This window comes from Corvus moneduloides, chromosome 6 (genome assembly GCF_009650955.1).
Source record: "Corvus moneduloides isolate bCorMon1 chromosome 6, bCorMon1.pri, whole genome shotgun sequence".
NCBI lineage: Eukaryota > Metazoa > Chordata > Aves > Passeriformes > Corvidae > Corvus > Corvus moneduloides.
Window position 1 is genome coordinate 55531620 of NC_045481.1, and position 19009 is coordinate 55550628.

At 37.7% G+C, this 19009-nt stretch overlaps 1 protein-coding gene across 2 annotated transcripts in view; it reads right to left on the bottom strand.

Moving 5' to 3' along the window:
- Window positions 1-19009, bottom strand: part of SPON1 (spondin 1) — a 175540-nt gene that overhangs the window by 102156 nt on the left and 54375 nt on the right. For both annotated transcript variants that reach the window (XM_032111084.1, XM_032111083.1), the window contains exons 4-6: window positions 18705-18778; window positions 17909-18031; window positions 13876-14024 (exon numbers count right to left, since the gene is read on the bottom strand). In XM_032111084.1, coding sequence (XP_031966975.1) covers window positions 13876-14024; window positions 17909-18031; window positions 18705-18778 — 346 coding nt within the window. The remainder of the gene's footprint in view (window positions 1-13875; window positions 14025-17908; window positions 18032-18704; window positions 18779-19009) is intronic.

Here is a 19009-nt window from a genome sequence, read left to right on the forward strand (position 1 = left end):
ATCTGCAGCAACAAAACTGAAGCACTGATGGAATTAAGGGGTTGCTTTGATGGCAAAAATTATCTTAAAGGTTAATTAGCCCTGCATAACCTCACAGCACCCTTGTAGTCCTCCCAAACTGCCCCTTCTTCCAAAAGTCTCAAGCTCTCCTCTTTTTCCTGAGTTCCAGCCAAAGTTCTCTGCTCAGCCAGGCTGGTTTTGCCCACCAGCTCATCTTTCAGCACAGGGCATGGCCTGCTCCTGTGCCTTTTAGGACTTCCTTCTTGAAGAATGTCCATTCTTCCTTCTTGAAGAATGTCCAAAGGGCTCCTTTGCCCTTCAGGAATGCCTCCAAAAGGACTCTTTTAACCAGTCTCTTAAACAGGCCAAGGTCTGTCCTTCACAAGTCCAGGGCAGCCATTCTGCTAACACCCCTCCTTACTTCAAGAATCAAACATCAAATTTCATGATCACCATTCCCAAGACAGTCTCCAACCAAATAAAATCACAGAATGCCATTATAGCACACCAGACTTCTTGGGGAAAAGGGCTTTTCCCTCAGAAGACCTCAAGTATTACAGACATTAACACCATCATTAAAAAAGCCAGTATGATAAACATAGGCTAGAATATCCCAAAGCTTTTCATTACAATTCTGGATGTTATCAATTTGTTAATTACTTCAGTAATCTCAGGACAGAAAAAATTGGCCCAGAACTGCACTGATAGAGGGATCTCACACTCATTAACAATCAAAACTAATGAATATTGATACTTCTCTGAATGTCTGGGAACACTGTGACCTTGGAGCCATGACATTATTAATAAAGAAATAATCAATAAAATAAATCTGACTGCACTTTCTCCTGATAATAATTACTCAGTCATTAATACCATACTTCTTTTGCAAAGTTTCTCTAGCTTGGTGGGCAATAAACATGACCCTTACTGACAAGAGCATCTTTGCAGTTATGCTGCTGCATATATTTTATGTATTTTATATGTTTCATCAGTCAATTATAAAATAGAAGTATCCTTGATGCCCTTTGAAAATTGCTTTTACTGTTTGAAACATTCTCTTTTTCTCCCTTCGAAGAAAAGAGCATTGGAGAAAAGTAAGGAGGGACTACAGTGAGTAAGGGAAACACACACTATTCTGCCAGCCTAAATTTCTAAACATAAACTTTGGGGTTTGTTGCATGATTGAACACCTCTTTGCAAGCGCAATTTATGCTTGCACACTGAAAATTGGGTTATTTAATGTCTTTACATACTCATATTCTCCACTGTTATTTGAAATATATATATAGAGAGAGAATATGATCTTTGACATTTTAATTAAAACCTATTAAAAATTCTATAGCAAGCAATAAAGTTTAAATTGTCTCTCTAATTTTAACCTGCATTGCAACTGTGTCCTGAATTCATATAACCATGGATAAAAAACTTGCACAGAGAAAAGCATGGGCTGAGCAAAACATTCTGGGCCTGACACCTAATTAAGTTATACTTCCTCCAATGAAGAAAGTTCTTCATCTAGTACTGTGTGTTACAGTGGTTCAGGGCTTTATGTAAAGGACCATCAAAAATGTACCTGAAGGCAAAGTCAATCTTTATATTTGACAGCTCTTTCGCAGTAAGTAGCAAAGTGAATATTTTACTGCTTTATGATCTAATGACCATTCTGTTTAATCTTAATGGAGTAAAGATGAGCAAGAAAATATGCTTAGGGGATACACTAATACATCAATTATGGAGAGTGGGAAAGTACTTTAAAAAAGTACCAGTAATCTATTGTAAATGAACATCTCAATAAGCACTCCTAGCCACAGGGAGAGCTGAAAGAGATGCATTAAAAATCTACTCAGATTCTGCTCATTACAGATATGTTCTTCTCAGCTCTTAAGTAATGCAGCAATCACATAATTAACTTTTGAAAAGAGAAGCATTTAAAACAACTTGTATCTATGGAACACTGCAGGCTTTCTCCTTATTTTGTTCAGTGAAAATGAACTTTTCCATCTACTTTCCCTAGCATTGCTGCAAAAGGGCTGAGGCAGAGTGGCATTTCTCCTGAAGGTACTGCAAAAGTATAAACACGATGCCACAAACCAAGCAGATACTAATTTTTGGTCAAAAGAACAGGTAAAGAAAGATAAATAAACTCGTATCCTGCTTCACTGTAAACACACTACCCCATATCAAAGTAGATACTTGTCTCCCCTGTAATTTCATCCTGAAATGATGACCTGAGTTTTACATGGGAAGGTTTTAGCTTCTTAAATAATTTTGATTTAGACCTCAGTCCTGTCAGGTGACATGGGATCACACAGCCCAAAAGATCTGTACATCCCAAACCCACACACTATCTCCAAGGAAAAAGTTTACAGAACTTTCTGAGTGAAATCAGGCCTGCTGTGAAAATGTGAAGAACTCATTCAAGAGCTTAAAACGATGAGGAGCCTCTCAACTGAATCTAAAGAGCTGCACTGATACTACGTGCCATAATTCAGGGAAAGATGCCTCTACTCAGGAGCTCTCAGGACAGGGAGCTCTGGATTCTTACCTTCACAGAATGGCTTCAGTTAGAAGGGATCTTAAAGATCATCTCATTCCCACATGCAGAGATACCTTCCACTATCCCAGGTAGCTCAGAGCCACATCCAACCTGCCTTGCACACTTGCAGGGATCCAGAGGCAGCCACAGCCTATCTGGACAATCTGTGCCAGGGCCTCACCACCCTCACAGTAAAGAATTTTTTCCTAATATCCAATCTAAACCCTTTAAGTTTTAAGCCATTCCCCCTTCTCCTGTCACTACATGTTCTTGTAAATAGTTTCTCCCCATCCTTCTCCTACTTTGAACTTGTCTGCAAAAGCCCCAATGAGCTACGGCAGGGTAAATCGCCTGTCAGAACTGTTACTCTGCTCTAGAACCCCTTTGTGCAGCTTCCTTCCTTTGCTTGCTGTCTTTCAGTGTCTTGGAACACTACTAAGCTAAAACACAGGGAAGCCACCTCTCCAGGACACCTCTTGAGCTGAGGAGTTAAAGCAGCACAGCTGCTGTGGGTTGAAGTCAGTCCAACCCTCACACGCCCAGGCTGTCCCAGGCAGAGGAGTCTCCAGTGTGCCAACATGCACTGACTCACCCAGGCAGGCTCCCGACTGAACGAAGGAACAGGAGTATCACTGACATGAATGGGACGTGCACCAAGTCTGCCCAACATTTTATGTAGAGAAAAAGAAACAGGAAATATTAAAAGTGGCACTTGACAGAAAATTTACTGACAGGTTTTTTGTCTTATGAATAGGTGTCTACTGTGGATATATTTCTTTGCCCGTACAACTCAAATGAAACCTTTTTATTTGGCTAATAACATAGCAAACCTTAATTTTAAGGAGTGATTATTAAAGTGAATTTATATGGGATGTAGAAAAATTGCATTTCCATTTGGAAAATGAAAAAGCCTCTGTACTACAATTCTAAGAAGATCTGTGTGTGGGATTCAAACTCATGTACATTAAAAAAAATTCAACTTTCACTTTCCCATCAACACAAGCTGTTTCATGAGTATTTCAGCACAAAGTCTTGTCACATAGCTTAAATAACCATGAGATTTTATTTCTTTGCAGTATTGTGGATTTTTTTAAGCCAAGGAGAAATGAAGATGTAGCAATAAGCCTCAGTGGCAAATAATTTTTAAAAATTTCTGGATGTCTTTCTTAATCTAAAGACTGGGGAGATGTGTGCATCTTGGGTTTGAGAAAGCAGATTACTACTATTCATGGCTGTATATTAATCAGTGACAAGTCAGCCCCTTGATAAAAGTGCAAAAGCTAGTGATGCTCAAGCAGATTCTAGATAGTGGATCTGGTTACATTTTTATGTCTAGCTACAGACTTTTGATGTAGTTTACATGGATAATGAACTTATTATAAACAGTTTCCTCATGTCTAAACATTAAACTATGTATATTGAAGAGCAATGTACGTTTTTGTATATTATACACATTTTTATATACACATACATTCCACTTTGTGTACATTGCTTTAAGCTAATGATGACAAAGATCTATTTCTTCCTTTAGTTTTTATTTTAAAAGCACGAGTCACATTGTGAAGTCTTCAGCAGAACGCACTGCACAGAGCTGTGGAAAGCTGCTTTTAGAGGACCATTCTCAGCTGCTGGAAGAAAAGAAGCAAAGAAATTCCCATGTTCTGAAAATTGCTCTGAGAAAGTAAAGCTGTGAGGATGGAGTAACAGCAGTGATACATACAGCTGAGTGTTTAAACTGAACTAATTGTTTTGGAAGAACACTAAAATGCTGCATTTTTGATGTTTTGAAGCATAAATGTAAGGAACAAGAAAAAGTGCATTAAAAAGCGTCTGGGGATTTAAGTCAGTATTGGATTAGAAGTACAAGGGTTTGTCTTCCACCTTCTGCAAACCCACGACGGCCCATTTTCCCTGTCTTCATTCCTCTGACTCTCACAGAAAATTTGCAGTTCTGATCAAGGTATGCTGAAAATTAAGTTCTTCAAGAAATCATCCATTCTCTTCCACTATCCCTCCACTGTCAAATAATGCAGGAATATATATACAAACAAGAGCACTAAAATCCCATCTCATATCATTCAGTTTAAACCATCCTAAAGCACAAAAGCACTCACTCTTTCTGATTCTTGCTTGGTTTAGAGGTGCATCTGTCAGATATTCAATAAGCAACCCACAAACCTGCAAATAATATCAATAATTGATCTGGCTTGTGAATCAAAATAACACCATTAACTGTGTAGCCCAAATGTTCTCTCAGTCTGTAATTTAAAAATGCTTAAAAACTCTTTCTTCTTTCCATAGTTCAACAGAATTCAAAAATAGAATTTTAAAAAATTCTGTTTTCTATATTGATACTTAAATAAGATACTTTTAAAGCACCGAATGCACTAAAACTATTGAAAGTATTCAAGAGTACAGTTATAAAGGAAGGAGAGAAGGACAAAAATCATTGCATCCTCAACATCTAAATTAGTATTGCCAACTTATAGGGAATATAGCACAAACAATAATTTTAAGATGCATCCCATTTCTGTAAATAGATTAATTTATCCAGTCTCTTAGCTAATTTTTTTGTCCTTTCCTAAGATTGAGAAGTATTTTATAGAAGAAACCATATTAAGAGGTTTGGACTGATTTGTCCAAACAAGATGACTCACTATATTGGTAAGGTGCAAGGTGTTTAAACACCCCTGAGACAACTCCAGATATAGTGATGGCCTCTTCTCACTCAGAAAGAAGAAAATAAACATTTGAAGTACCCAGTGTTTATCCATCAACTTCCTTGTTGTGGTACAGCCTAATATCTCCCTTAAATTTCCAAATTTTTATTTGAAAACAAATTTTCTATAGAGTATTTCTAGTTATGAATATACCTACTTTTGACCCCATTGTTTTATATCATTTGCTAAAATATTGGCATCAAATAGGGGTGAATGTCAATGCAAGTAACCACTTGCACTGGACCCTCTCTACTCTCGATTGGCTGCTTTCCAGTAACTTCTGTATGGCTCCTTTCCCACAGAATGTTCCTGAAATAGCAGAATACACCCCATGCTATAAGGAGGGGTATTTATTTGAAGGTGTCACTGACTGAAGCAAGAATATAATAAGCTGAGGTGTGTTTAAAGAAGAGAGCTGACTGAGGGAGAATCCAGAAACATCGTCTTAAAAGGAATCTAGAGTTTGTTACCAGCAGTTAATTACAACAGCAGACATTTTCATCCAAGCCTGTGTTAACCCTTGAAGCTGTTTCAGGCTGCAGCATTTATTACAGTCCCTAAATTCATGCATAAGTTCTTTTCCATCCATATTTGACTGGTGAACTTCAAAGAAACGCACAACCTGCAAGCACGTTGTTCTTTCCTGAGCTAAAGTCTAGCCAATAACATTAACCTTCCCACCACTAAAAATAAGTATTCCTGCTTCTGGTTTTGACTGACAGAAACTACAACACATTAGAGTCCTTTTGGATTCAGGCTAGAAAAGCAATCCAGGAAAACAAAGTTAAAACTTCATTTCAAGACTTATGAATATCCTCCCTGTTCAATGTCTTGAACTAGTTGATCTATTACATATTAATACAGATGCAACATAATACCTGAACATTTCTATTCTCTGAACGTTAAATGCAGTAAATAAATTTTTAAATCAGTCTCTGTGATCGAGATATCTAACTGAGAAGAGCTGTCTTAGAAAAGGACACAGGCTAAGCAGTGTTTGTATGTTTGATATTTGTACATGGTATTTTTCTAACTGTTCTGCTGAAATTTAGGTGGAAATAAGCATTTGATACAGAGTGGGAGTTCTGAACTGAGGTTTCTAAGCAAACAACCCCCCAGAAAGTTAATCCCAGAATGACAAACTTTGCATTGTGGGTTATTTCTTTAGTTTTTGTTCATGTTGAAAATTTGTCTGAATAATTAAGCATTTGCAAGTCAAATGAGCTGGTAGGACTCTTCAGCCTCAGCTGTTATTGCATGCTGTTCCTTTGAACAATATTTACAATGCAACAAGAGAGAAAACAAGGAAGATCCTGTGGTTCCTGACAAATGCTGCTAATGAGAGTTCAGACCCTTGTTTAGCCTTTGCAGCATCTCCTTAATAGGCAGCTGAATGCCACCGGCTACTCAGCTACTGCATTTTAATTACAGGTTGAGCCACTGCAGAGGAAACTATTCAGAGAGAAATCGACTGGTCCCTAATTTAATTTTTAGTTGTACTCTGACCCTTAAAAAGCAGACTTTGCTGAAGTCCACAGGAGTTTGGGCAGTGTCTCCCGCAGAAGGAGGAGCCCAACCATCTGCTCTGTATACCTGACAAACAATTCAGCATTATTGGTGTTACCTCTTCTGCAGTTTGTGTTACTTAACATTCATCTTGTGTTGCTTAACATTCAGCTTGTGTTGCTACAAGACAGTTCCTGAGTGCCTCAGAGTCACTCAAATGCAGCTGCTCTGCCATATTAGGATTCAGAGATGCCATTCCAAACCAGAATAGTTGCAATTAACACAACTAATTTCTCTAACCAGAGTCTGGTGTTAGGAGTGCTGAACTTCTGCTATCAGGTGGAGCTGGTCCCTCAGTATCAGCAGCACAAGAAGAATCACCTAAAATGCTCGTGTTTTAAAAGTATAACAGTGGTAGACTGAAGGAAAATAATTTGCAAGTAATTTCATCACATCTTTCCACTGGATGAATCTGCCACAGGATGGTAATAATTTTGTGACAGCAGAACAGCATGATAAGATCTAACTGCAGGAAATGAAAAGGTAAGGTATTTTAAAACACAAAAATTAGCAAATAATGTCTAGCAACCCAATCATATTGTCCCAAACAAGTGACATTTCCTTGCAACTTTTATGTCTGTGTACTGGAGAACCAAAATTATTGCATGCACCCAAATGAATGGATCTACCATAAGCAACAGTTGCCCTCCTCTAGCATTGCTTTGCTGCAATCCAGACAGATATCAAAGAGCCAGAGAAAATCTTCATAAGCTTTGATGGGCCTCTGAGCTATTAGAGAGATTGAAAAAATGGTAGGAATTTTGATAAGTCCCATTTCTACACAATTTAGCATCAGAATTCACTGAGAAGACAGGTCTTTGTGTTTAGACTGCTTTTTTTTTTTTCTTGAAGGGTCTGTTTTCTGCAAAAAAAGTTTGAAAATCTTTTATTCAAAGAGAACCTGATTACTGAAAAGGTGTGCTTCTCCCTGTTTTATATTAGAAATGGACGGTCTGTGATGATCAGAAGAAAATAAGCAGCAAGACAAATTGAGGCAAATGAAGGAGAAATTAAATGTTGAGCTAACTTAACACTGTAACTCATTGTTTGGTTATGCAAATCGTTTCATATCAATTACTGGGCAGTTATTCAGAGGGCAAAATCTCAAAGACTCCCATAAAAGTTAGAGGTGTGAAACCTTTGGAATTCATTAAGCAACATGAGAACTCACAACTTGGAGCTTTAAAAATCAAGGTGCCTTATTGATTAATCAAATAGCAAAAGGCTGATTAAAGCACAGAAAATTAAACAAATAAAATTAGTTTAGTTTTTCAAATATTATCTCTCCTTGTTTATTACCAGAAAGAACAGTCTCCAGCTGACAATGGATGAGGGAAGGCAAGAAGAAATGAAGAGAAAAAGCATTATTAACTAAGCCATTATTTTGCTAAAGTTTTGACCAAAGGCTAAATAAAAGTTCAAAATTATATGTTGCCTGGTGTTCCAGACCAGGGAGATTACCACAATAATAGAAAAAACATTTTGCACAAAATGTGTTCAACATCTGCCACCTCTCACAACCCTACAAACAGAAGAACCACACATGGAGTAACAGTGGAACAAGGACTGTGCTCTCATCACCAGCAGTTTATCCATAGGACAACGGTATTTTCAGAGTACCCAAATAAGCACAAATTTTTCTGTTCAGTTTTTATTGTCTGAACTAATACAAGTGTGTTGAATCTTTCATGTTTTGGCCCAGAAAATAATACACCACTTAATAATAGTTTGTCAGAGCTTAATTTTGTGAAAGAGTCATTACCTTCAACGGCTTTTAGGCTAACAAAAGGTGTTTTGTGGCACAGATTGCATCAGTTCACTTTTTATTAGACAAGCACATCTTTATTGTCATCAGATACTAAAAAAAGAATGGAGTTGGGATGAACACTTTTGTTTGTTTTTTTAAAGAAAACAGCACAAACTGAATCATTCTAATTGCAGTTTCCAACAGAAGTTTATTAAAAGATGGAACCCCCCCCTCTAGAAGAGAGGTTCTGAGCCCTGTTGTACGTGTTATTTATTGGCACATAAAGCTTCTCTTTATGACACAAGTAGACAACAATTTCTTTCTGGCAGAAATACCTTATGAAATTTAGCACAGTATACAAGGGTTTCAAAATTCCTAATTACCAAAATGCCAGAGATTTTGAATTATTACATAAGGTATATCTTCCAAAAGGAAAGGATGATAAATCTACCATTTAACCTTTTCAAAAGGCATTAAAAAATACCGTAATTCAGAGGTGTATGCACAGAGTGCAGAGCAGTCTAAATGAGCAAACAGAAGTCTAAAAACAAATTTATGACCAAGCAGCTTGATCTGTCCAGAATTAGAATAAATACCCCACTAAAACCATGCTGTCAGGCTGTAACTAAAGAGGGAAGCATGCTGGGACAGAGTTCTGCTGCTTCACTGTTACACCAAGTCCAAAACCACTGAACATTTCTATGGGCTTTGCACAGAGACCTAAAGGGCTTTGGGATCGTTTGGAAGAGCCACAGTGATGCTTTTTGTATCAGACTCCATGGCCACAATAATTTTCCTGTCTCTTCAACAGGGAAAGGCTGGTGCCTCTGAAATCTGGGTGGGAACAAAAATGCCCTCCCTGGGGACTGACGAGAAAGGGGCTCTGTGTGTGTGTGTTAATGCCATTAACTGAAGGTTTGGTTAGGCAAAGGTAAAACATCCCAGGTGGCCAATTCCTTCTGGTTTCCATCAGTAAGAATAACAGCAGGAATGTCAGTATTAGTTCATGGCAAAAGACCCTTCATTTGTTCCAATCTCCTCCTGCAATGAAGGCCAAGCCACCATGTTGTCACTAATTTTTTAGTTCTTTTGAACAAACAGAGACTGAACTATTTCAACAACAACCGCAGTTTCCCAGCGCAATTCCCAGCCTAATTCCCAGGCATTGTGTCAGGGGTATCCTGGTCTCTGAGGTGAAGTGTTCAGGGAGAATTTTCAGCTGTTCTGCCAAGCACAAGTCAACTGAGTTGAACCTCCCAGGTTGGCTAATTTTAGCCTCTCTAAGCACACAATAGCAGCTGATTCAAAAAGCAAATTTTGAGCTTGTTTCAGTAAACACAGTAATTTGCCCAGTGCTGTAATAAAAGGTGATCAATATCCTGCAGATTTCTCTTTGTAATTCAGGTGATTTACCAGCCTCAGCCAGGAAAATCTAGTGACCCCATTCTTCTGTGGAAGAACACAGCACTGCCTTACAAAATGGGTAATAAAATGATAACTATTCAACTGAAATACTGAAATTACCTTAAAAAAAAATCAATCAATCAGGATGAATCCAACTATGAAGTTACTTTAATTTTTACTCTCTTTTCTTTTTTTATTAAAATAATCCAAATCAGGACTATTTTGTAGAGACAAATGTTTGGATGGAGTCATAACAATTGCACATTTTTTTCTATAGAAATTTTTTGTTGTTTCAGGTTTCACCTTCAATTCACACATTATCATGTGTCTAAAACTTTACAAGCATCTTCGTGAAAAACAGAACTTGCTCTTCTGAAAGGTCTGGCGGCACAGTCAGCTTTCATCTGGGGATGCTGCAGATAATCTAAGAAGTCATCCCACTGACTGACATTTCAGAGAGCATTAAACCAAACCCGTAAGAATGTCACCTATGGCTCCATAGGGAGCATGCAGAGAGTACACACTGCTTTTTCTGGAGAAAGATGCAAGCTACAGAATATTACTTATCTTGGTTTAAAAAAAAAAATTGTTGGCAAAATGACTGCATATTTATTCAGAGATAATTAGGCAAAACCAAATTATTTCTCTTAAGGTGAGAGATATTTAAAACAATGTTTCTATTTGAATCTTGTCCCATTAGCCTAGGACATGAGATTTAGAATTACACTTTACTCCTTCTGATTCATGTTTTAACCATCTTGGTTTTTTGTTCATTTGTTTAAACAGAGCAATCCCAATTTGAATGCAAAATTTCCCCTTCAAATTCTGCATTCATTTCCTACGAGCCTGTTTATCAAATGATGGGTTCTGGAGAATTCAGAATTTCTCAAAGTGAGAGTGTGAATATATCTCAGAGATATGTGAGGTCAGAGCACATTCTTCCCCTCACATAATTCCTCTTCCATCCTTTGTTCATTTATAACCCCTACAGTGTAACGCATGAATTATCCTATTGTACACATCAACCACTTGACAGATTGTTTTAGTACAACTCTTATGTGGCCTGGCTTTCCTTCCAGGCTGCCAGGAACACTTTAACAAAAAGGCTGATTAGTTCCTTTAAGTTCTCCCAGATAAACAAACTACAAAGCAAGTTTACAGTGCCCAGGATCATCCATGCAAAAATCCCACACAGGCTCTTTACAGTAACAACACAAACCAGAGCAGCCCAAGGTGCCAGGTCAAGAAGAAAAACTGATGATGATGCAGCATCCTGTCATAGGGGGAGCAAATGTTCACGCTTGAGGATCTTTTATTTAATGACACATAATTGTTAGGACACTTCTTAACAAAGCTCCTTGAAAGACAGACCTTTTTGTTGTTGTTGTTGGTTTTGTATACACTACAAATTTTTGGTAATAAAACATATAAATAATTAGATTTTTTTCTTTAATAAAACCTTGGGTAAGGCCTGTGACAGATGCTGGTTACATAAATATGTGTCTAATATGTGTTCACCTAAGAAACTCCCTACAAAACAAAGTAGACACCCAGCAGATTCCCAAATCCAGGTGTGGCCCTGGAAGAAGTGCCTTAACTGCAGTGAGAGAGCTCTGAGTCCAGGCACCAGAATTACAAAAGCTGCCTTTCCTGTGCTTTCAAAAACGTCAAAGCTGTTTGGAGAATGAGTTTAACGAATTGATCCTCCCATCAACCCACAACACAGGACTGGGAGGACAGCAGAGAGGGGAAAGAGAGGTAGAGTAAGAAATGGAAAAGGAGCAAATAGATCCTGGGTAAATTGAAACATGTGGGGAAGGAAACAACATTATCAAATCACAAGGCAGGTAGGGATACTGTAAGGGACAAAGTGCAATTAAAAAAAAAAAAAAAAAATACCAGCCTGACTTACATGTCAGCAAATTAGCTCCTGGCATAACTAGTTCTGCTGTCTTGGTTGCAGAATTTTACCTCAAAATCTCTCAAAAATATCAGTGCAGCTTAAGAATACGTTAAAAAGAAAAAAAATTCAAATAATCTCAATAAAAATGTTATGGCATTTGATGACATGCTGCACTGTTCTAGGTAACAGCCAGTTAGAACACAGGCTCATTGCTTGGATAAACTGACCCAGGAGAATCATGAATTACTGCAGGGTTGACCCAATCAGACATCCCAGTGTTGGAATTAACTGCGACGTTCATTAATTTCACGTTCAATCTCAGCAGCCCCTGAAACTGTAGCCAGTTATTGATCTGAAGTGCTTTGAAAGCCACAAGGTGCTCTGATTTGAATCCAGGGTATAAATACATCCCCTTTTTGCAAACACATGGCACATAGTGACAAAGAAGCCAGGTTTGGAAAGCAGAGGCATGATTTTCATTTTTTTCCATATTCCCTTCAAATTCACTGCCCTTCTCCCACTACTCAGCGTCACCTTTCATAAATGCACCTCTGCTTGCTCCTCACCCCATACCTCCCCCTTGCTCCTGCTGCTTCAAAAGAAGACCTAATCTTTGAATAGTCCCAATTCAGATGTGCCAAACCTCTATTTTATAGAGTATTCATCAAGACTGTAACAGAATTTATCTTCTTCAATACAAAATTGCTGATTTCCTTCATTCCATGTGGGCCTACTACAAGAAAATACTGATTTCCCAAGTAAGCAGCAAAAATGGTAAGTTACATGTGGTATACACAATATTCTGCTATCATTTTCATCCATCTGGGTTTATATTATATTGCTGGGATAAAACCCAGCCACTTTTCGGCATAGGATCAAGGCCTACTTTCTATTTCCAAGTACACCAAGGTTTATGATGGGTTAAAAAATAATGCATCCATGATCACATTTTGCCCCACAATGAAATTGTTTTTTCCCTTTCATATTCCTTTTCTATCCCTTTTATATATTAAGTTATAAGCTGGTTTTATTTTATTTTTCTTGGCTTTGGGAGTTTTCTTGTCAAATACACCAGCTGTTCTTGCACCATGATTATATACACTTAAGCATCACAAAAAAGCAAATTGAATTTAGCACACAAAGCTTTTCACTATACAAGTTTTCTCGTGAGCAAAACAGTCTCTGAGGTAATTTTATACTGTTTATATAAATATAATTGAATTTTTTTATTTTTTTTGTATCTCTTTGTGTAATCCTGTATACAACCTACCCTGTAGGTCTCGAAATACTGTGTCTTTGACATGCAGCAGTTACCAGAAGGAAGAATGATTAATCAACAATATCATCTTGAACACTGCTTTTACTTTTGCTGACTTCATCTTCAGAAGTGTCAAATATAGGAAAGATCCACACAAATGTGGAAAAAGTGACTGTATGTACAGAGGGCTTCGTGCACGTGTTCAAAATTAAGGAATAGATTATTTTCTTTGTAAAAGAGGTTATTAAGGAAAGCATGCTTGTGAACACAAATAATGATGAACAGGGAAACACAGCACTGTATGTATTTGTATAACACAACATGAGGTGATTCATCAAAAAGCAAAATGTAGCATTCTGCAAAGTGTATCTCAATGATACATAATCCGTCACTATTTTAAGGCAGGGATATTGCTGGCTGTCTTCAAGGTTTTCTCTTAGCAAAAACTTTCATGATTCTTCCCAATTAAGCCTGAAAAGGTGAGTTTTACTTTGCTACCTCTGATTTATGCTTCATGTGGCACACAGATTTTCTAAGTCTAGAATGCTGCCACTTACTTGTCCTTTCCTAGACAAAAACTCTTGCCAGTATAAGAACAAGTCTAGAAAGACAGGAAGAGCTCCTTCTCTACTTAACTGAGAATTATTTGGCAAAATTACATTCAGAGACATTGTCAATGACAGACTGTTCGCAGGTCAAGAGAGGATCCTTTTTTTAAAGTATGCACTGAAATACACCTACCTGCTGTCGAATTTCTTCTTCCATCTTCACAGGGGACCCCAGCTCTGCAACTTGTTTGACACCTTCACTGGCATATCCTCCATACTCCCACAGGATGTAGTTCTTGGAGTGAGAACTACCAATGATCGCAGACCAGTGGTTGGTGCGTCCTTTTCGGGGGAAAAAAACAAACAAAACAAAACAAAACAAATCAAACAACCATCAAGACAGCCTCAAAGCATAATTCCTGACTTTTAATAAAGTTTTGAAGTCCCCACTCTTGAGGGTTTTGCATGCTGTCAGTTCTCACTACACCAACACACCACATCTTCAGAGCAGTAAGAACAAGCCAGTGACTGACAGAAATCGAGCATAAAGCAGCCCCACAAAACAAATAGGCTTAGTATAGTTTTTCTTCACCAAAAATCTCACTTCAGAAAGTTTAGGAAACCTTTAATTTTAAGTTTCTATGTCAAATATTTTAAAAGGAAACCTGCAAGGGAAGACTTCAGTGGTCACCCTCAGATTTAACAGCAAGTTTTTTCCTTACTGAAGGCACCAAAGTAAATTTTGCTGTATTCACTTCTATAGTCACAGAGTTTTCTTGCTCAGATTTCTCATAAGAGTTGTAGGGCTAAGCAAAAGGATTCCCATTCTTGTTTCTTGTCTTGTTGAACAAAAAAAAAAAAAAGTTTAAAGAAAAAGTAGAGAAATAAGATGGAATTGAAAAGAGAATTGAGCAGAAATAAGGAGTCACAGAAGTCCCACAGTCCTGGAAATAAAAATTAATTCAGTTAAGTGTCAAATAACCTTCTGCAGATATATGGGCTTAAAGGAAAAGGGTGAGAAAATGAACTGCTCACACAAGAAGACAGTCTGGTAATAAGGCAAGGACTGTAGGAGATGAGGGAGTCAGAATGATGGAGTGAGACAATATTTAACATTTTTCTTTGCAATGTGAAAGGTAGAGAGCAGCAGTAAAAACAGCTGCAAACTGAATAAATGAATGAAAAATGAATAATGAAGTAAATAAAAGGAATGCAAATTTAAGATGTGAGGGGTGGAACAATGAAATTGAAGAAGACGGTGTAGAGAATTGTATAAAATCAGATGCAGGAACCTAATCATGGGAGAGTAGAAAATAGATTAGAAATAAAAATGAACACCAACAGCAGGGGAAAAAAAGCTAGAAAAGTGTAGGAAGCAGAATAGATAGATGAGGGAGATGGCCTAGCAGAGCAGCACACAGAGCCTTCACAGCTTCCTTAGTCCTAAACTTGGACCAAAATACACCTACAGAGCTCTGAATTGGAGCAGGCCTGACGTTTTCAGAATCAACTAAAGCTAAGCAGTAATTGAGCCCTAAATGTGGAATAAAATCAAACTAAACGTTCCCTCCTCCATAGCTGAAGAGACTGCAACGTCAGGAGATGATTTCTTGATCTGAGATCTAGCAATTGGTCCTCAAATATACAGTGGCACCCTGTCAAAGCACAGAGAGGTGTTGTCACTCAGCTCCAGTGGTGGGAACTCCAGCTTTGCCCATCCTCTCTCCCTAGCACAGGGGTCTGACTGCCCCACAAGCCACAGACAGCAGCTTACCCTGAAACACAGCAAGTGGCACTGAAACTTTTTGAAAGAGAATAGTCCCTACAAAACAAAAATGTGTCACCACAGAGAGGAACCTGAGCACCTGTAAGTCTTTAGTCAAATGGATAAGGAATTGTTCCCTGTGCTCCAAAGATTCTCTCCCTCCCTGCCCTGAACAGGACAGGAACATCTGATGCCTTTGCAATCAGAGCACAGCCTCTTCCACCAAGGAGCCCTCCCTGAAGACACTGGCTCTGCAGAGAAAGCTCCTGGCCCCCCTACCTGCCCAAATGAGCTGTTCCACATCACACCACATCTTCCCTAAACTCTTCACAAAACTCTGCTGCATTTGCAAGTGTTTCACTCCTCACCTTGAACCATCCATTTCTTATGAGAACACAGAGACAACTTGGTATTTCCTAAGCTTTTTCCTCTAACCATCAAAGAAACTTCTCTGCATGAGATAATCTGAGCAGTACAAGGCCAGAGCTATTTTGCATCCAATGTCACCCTCTAGGTCTTAAGACAGCGAACAGAACACTGACAGCTTTCCAGTGCTGTTATTTCATTTCATTCTTGTAGTTTTGAGTAGTTTCTCAATTTATAGACTTATTTGTGTATTTTTGCAGAAAAATCAAGGTGCCATCACAACATGAGAATTTATCTTCTGACACATTTCACAGATGTGCTCATATCATATCGTATCATGATGAAGAGCATGTGGATTTCTGTTATCAAAAATGGGTGATACCCAGAGAGAAGAGATGCTTTGCACAAACTGCTTAATCTTTAGGGCTTTTTAAAAACAAATCAGAAAATAAAGAAAAGATGCAAAACAAAGTTTATGATCTCCTTTCTATTCCAGCCTTATTGATGGTACAAGAATAGAGCAGAATTTTTTATGGAGTGGCTTGGCAAATCATTAGTGATTTACCACAGTCCACAATGAGTAACGTTTTATTTTGATGTAATTACTGCACAAGCTCAGCATTTTAAAGAACAATGCCAATGACTAGTTTTCATTTTTCACATCACTCTATCTGAATGAGATCTTTTCCTCAACTTAGAAATTTTAATGTAAAATCTTATTAGCTGTTATTACTGAGATTAATCATGTAAGTACCAAATGGGCATTTTTTCACTTTTCCAGTTTAAGTAATATATTGATTTAATTCAGCATTTTGTAACGGGGGAGAGATAGCAGGCTACAGAGGGCTCTACTGTAGCAAACTATTGCAACTTGCTTATTTTCCATCATGCATCCATACCCTTCATGAGTTCACTGATTTGGCTGTAAAAGAAAAGGCCATTTATGCTCAGTATTACATCACTAAGTCACAGGAATTTCGTAGCTTTCAGTCACTTTCTCATGGCCTGTTTCTGAGCACCAGCTGAATCCATGCAAATAGTGCACATAAAGTTCACACTCAGCAGATATTTAAATCATCCAATAGCCTAAAAGAGTATTCCTGCAATTATTGGCTTTGCTTATTTTATCTCCCACATATTATGCTGACCAACAGCGTTTGAACAATGCTGTGCTTCAAACTCAACACAAGCAATATTGCTTAGGCTGTTAAAACTATGAGCTGATACAAACCATATTTGAGTTATATGAGGATATTCTGACACTGGGACAATAATAATATTTTTTTTAATCAATATAAAAGGTCTCTATAATAAGCATCAGCCACAGAAAACATAACAAAGTTTAAAGACCTGTAAATGTGACTCATATTCTTAAATACCTTCCTAGCCTTTTTTCCCACAGACTGTGGAGTCAGTAATGAAAGACCAAGTGCATAATACACAGTTTTGTAACTTCAGCTTTTTACAGATACTTAGGTAAAAGCAAACTTGCAACAAAAATACTGATTCTTTAGTTCTGACACTTAAAAACCGAGGCAGGCAAAGTTCAGAGGGTGTTTTTTATTTGGGTATTCAACCAACAAAGACAAAGAAGACAAACTATTCTTAGTTCTATATATACAATTAATATCCTTGGGCAGCAAGATTCGAAATTCACCAACTCTAACTGAAATAATTCAAAATACTTTGAAGTAAAACAAACTGGATAGATTAGCATGGCTGAAAAATCAAAATATTAGTGTGTAACCCATGCTTTGTGGCCTTTTTCTGAAAATCTTGCCTCCTACCCCTACATTAGAAGCCAGTCTAAGCTTCCAGTAAGAAAAAAAACCAAAGGAACCTTTCTTCCCACAAAGATATCCTGCAAATGCAATCTCATACACATAAGGGCTCAAAATGTCAGGCACACTGATAGAAGTTACTGGTAATGTACAGTGCAGAAAGATCCATTGATTTTCAGTGCTGAATGTCAGCAGGATTCCACGTATGTCATAATTTACACTGCTGAGCTGTAAATAAGTGATTCTGTGTCACACAACCAGCCCCAACCCTCTTCAGAGCCCCTGTATGGTACAAGTAAAGGAAGGATACTCACGTGGAAAATCCTTGGGATGTGTTTTTTCTGACCAGTTTCCATAAAATGTCAGTCTGTATTTGGCAGTTCCACAGGCACAACAATCCAGAATTGGTTTGTCAGTCACACCTTCCGAGGCTGAGTCTGAAAAAGCATCAAAGTACCCACTGAAAATGGCTACAACTCAAAACCAGCGAGGACAGTGAAGCTTCCATAATAAATACTCCAAGAAATAAATCTGAGTTAAACATGGGGGTTTCTTTGCTTAGTTTTAAGTTTGCCATTAGACTCAACTACAACCCTGAAATATCTGTACCATGCTTCTAAGTGGATGAAATGATTTAAATCTGCATTTTTTAAGTAGAAGGCGTGAATATTTCGTTATCTTCAGATTCAAAAGGGGTTTTTTTCTGGTTTTTATCTGATAAGGACAAACCTCAGTTAATCTCAAAACACAATAGGCTGGAAATTTCTGACAGCCAAAGAATATGAATTCTCCAGTGGGATGCAATAACCAACTTCAACAGTTAGGTTTAAGAAATAGCCCAGGATTCAATAAACAAAGTTCTCTGGAAACCAATGGGTATCACACAAAGAGCAGGTAAAAAGTTGCAAGTATCACATTTAGGGGGAGGCAAGGAAGATTCTATGAGATGCAGTATATGTGAAAAGGAAGAACATAACTGAAAGAAAGATCCCAAATTTAAACCTGGATGAAACTCTTCAAGTCCTCCAAATCTTAGCTTGAGACAATGAGTTAAGAGAAATATGCAAAGCACAACAAGGTCGTGAGAAAGATGTTTTTACTTTACCTTACCTTGCTCACAAATCTTTTTGGTGAGAGAGCCCTCATCTTGAAAATAAATTATTCGCTTCTGCACAATACTGGCTCTATAAAGGGGAAAAAAAAAAAATCATTTGAAATATATTTATTTCTTAAAGCAAAAAGAAAATTAGTGATCAATTAGCAAAAGGAGAGAACTGGACTGCTAAGATATAGTTATACTTCCCTGTACTGACAACATGTTTACGCAATATGGGATTAAAGATATTTTTATCTCAATTTGCATTTTAATTTCATTGCATTTTACAGAAACCTAAAATATTTTCACCCCTAGAGAA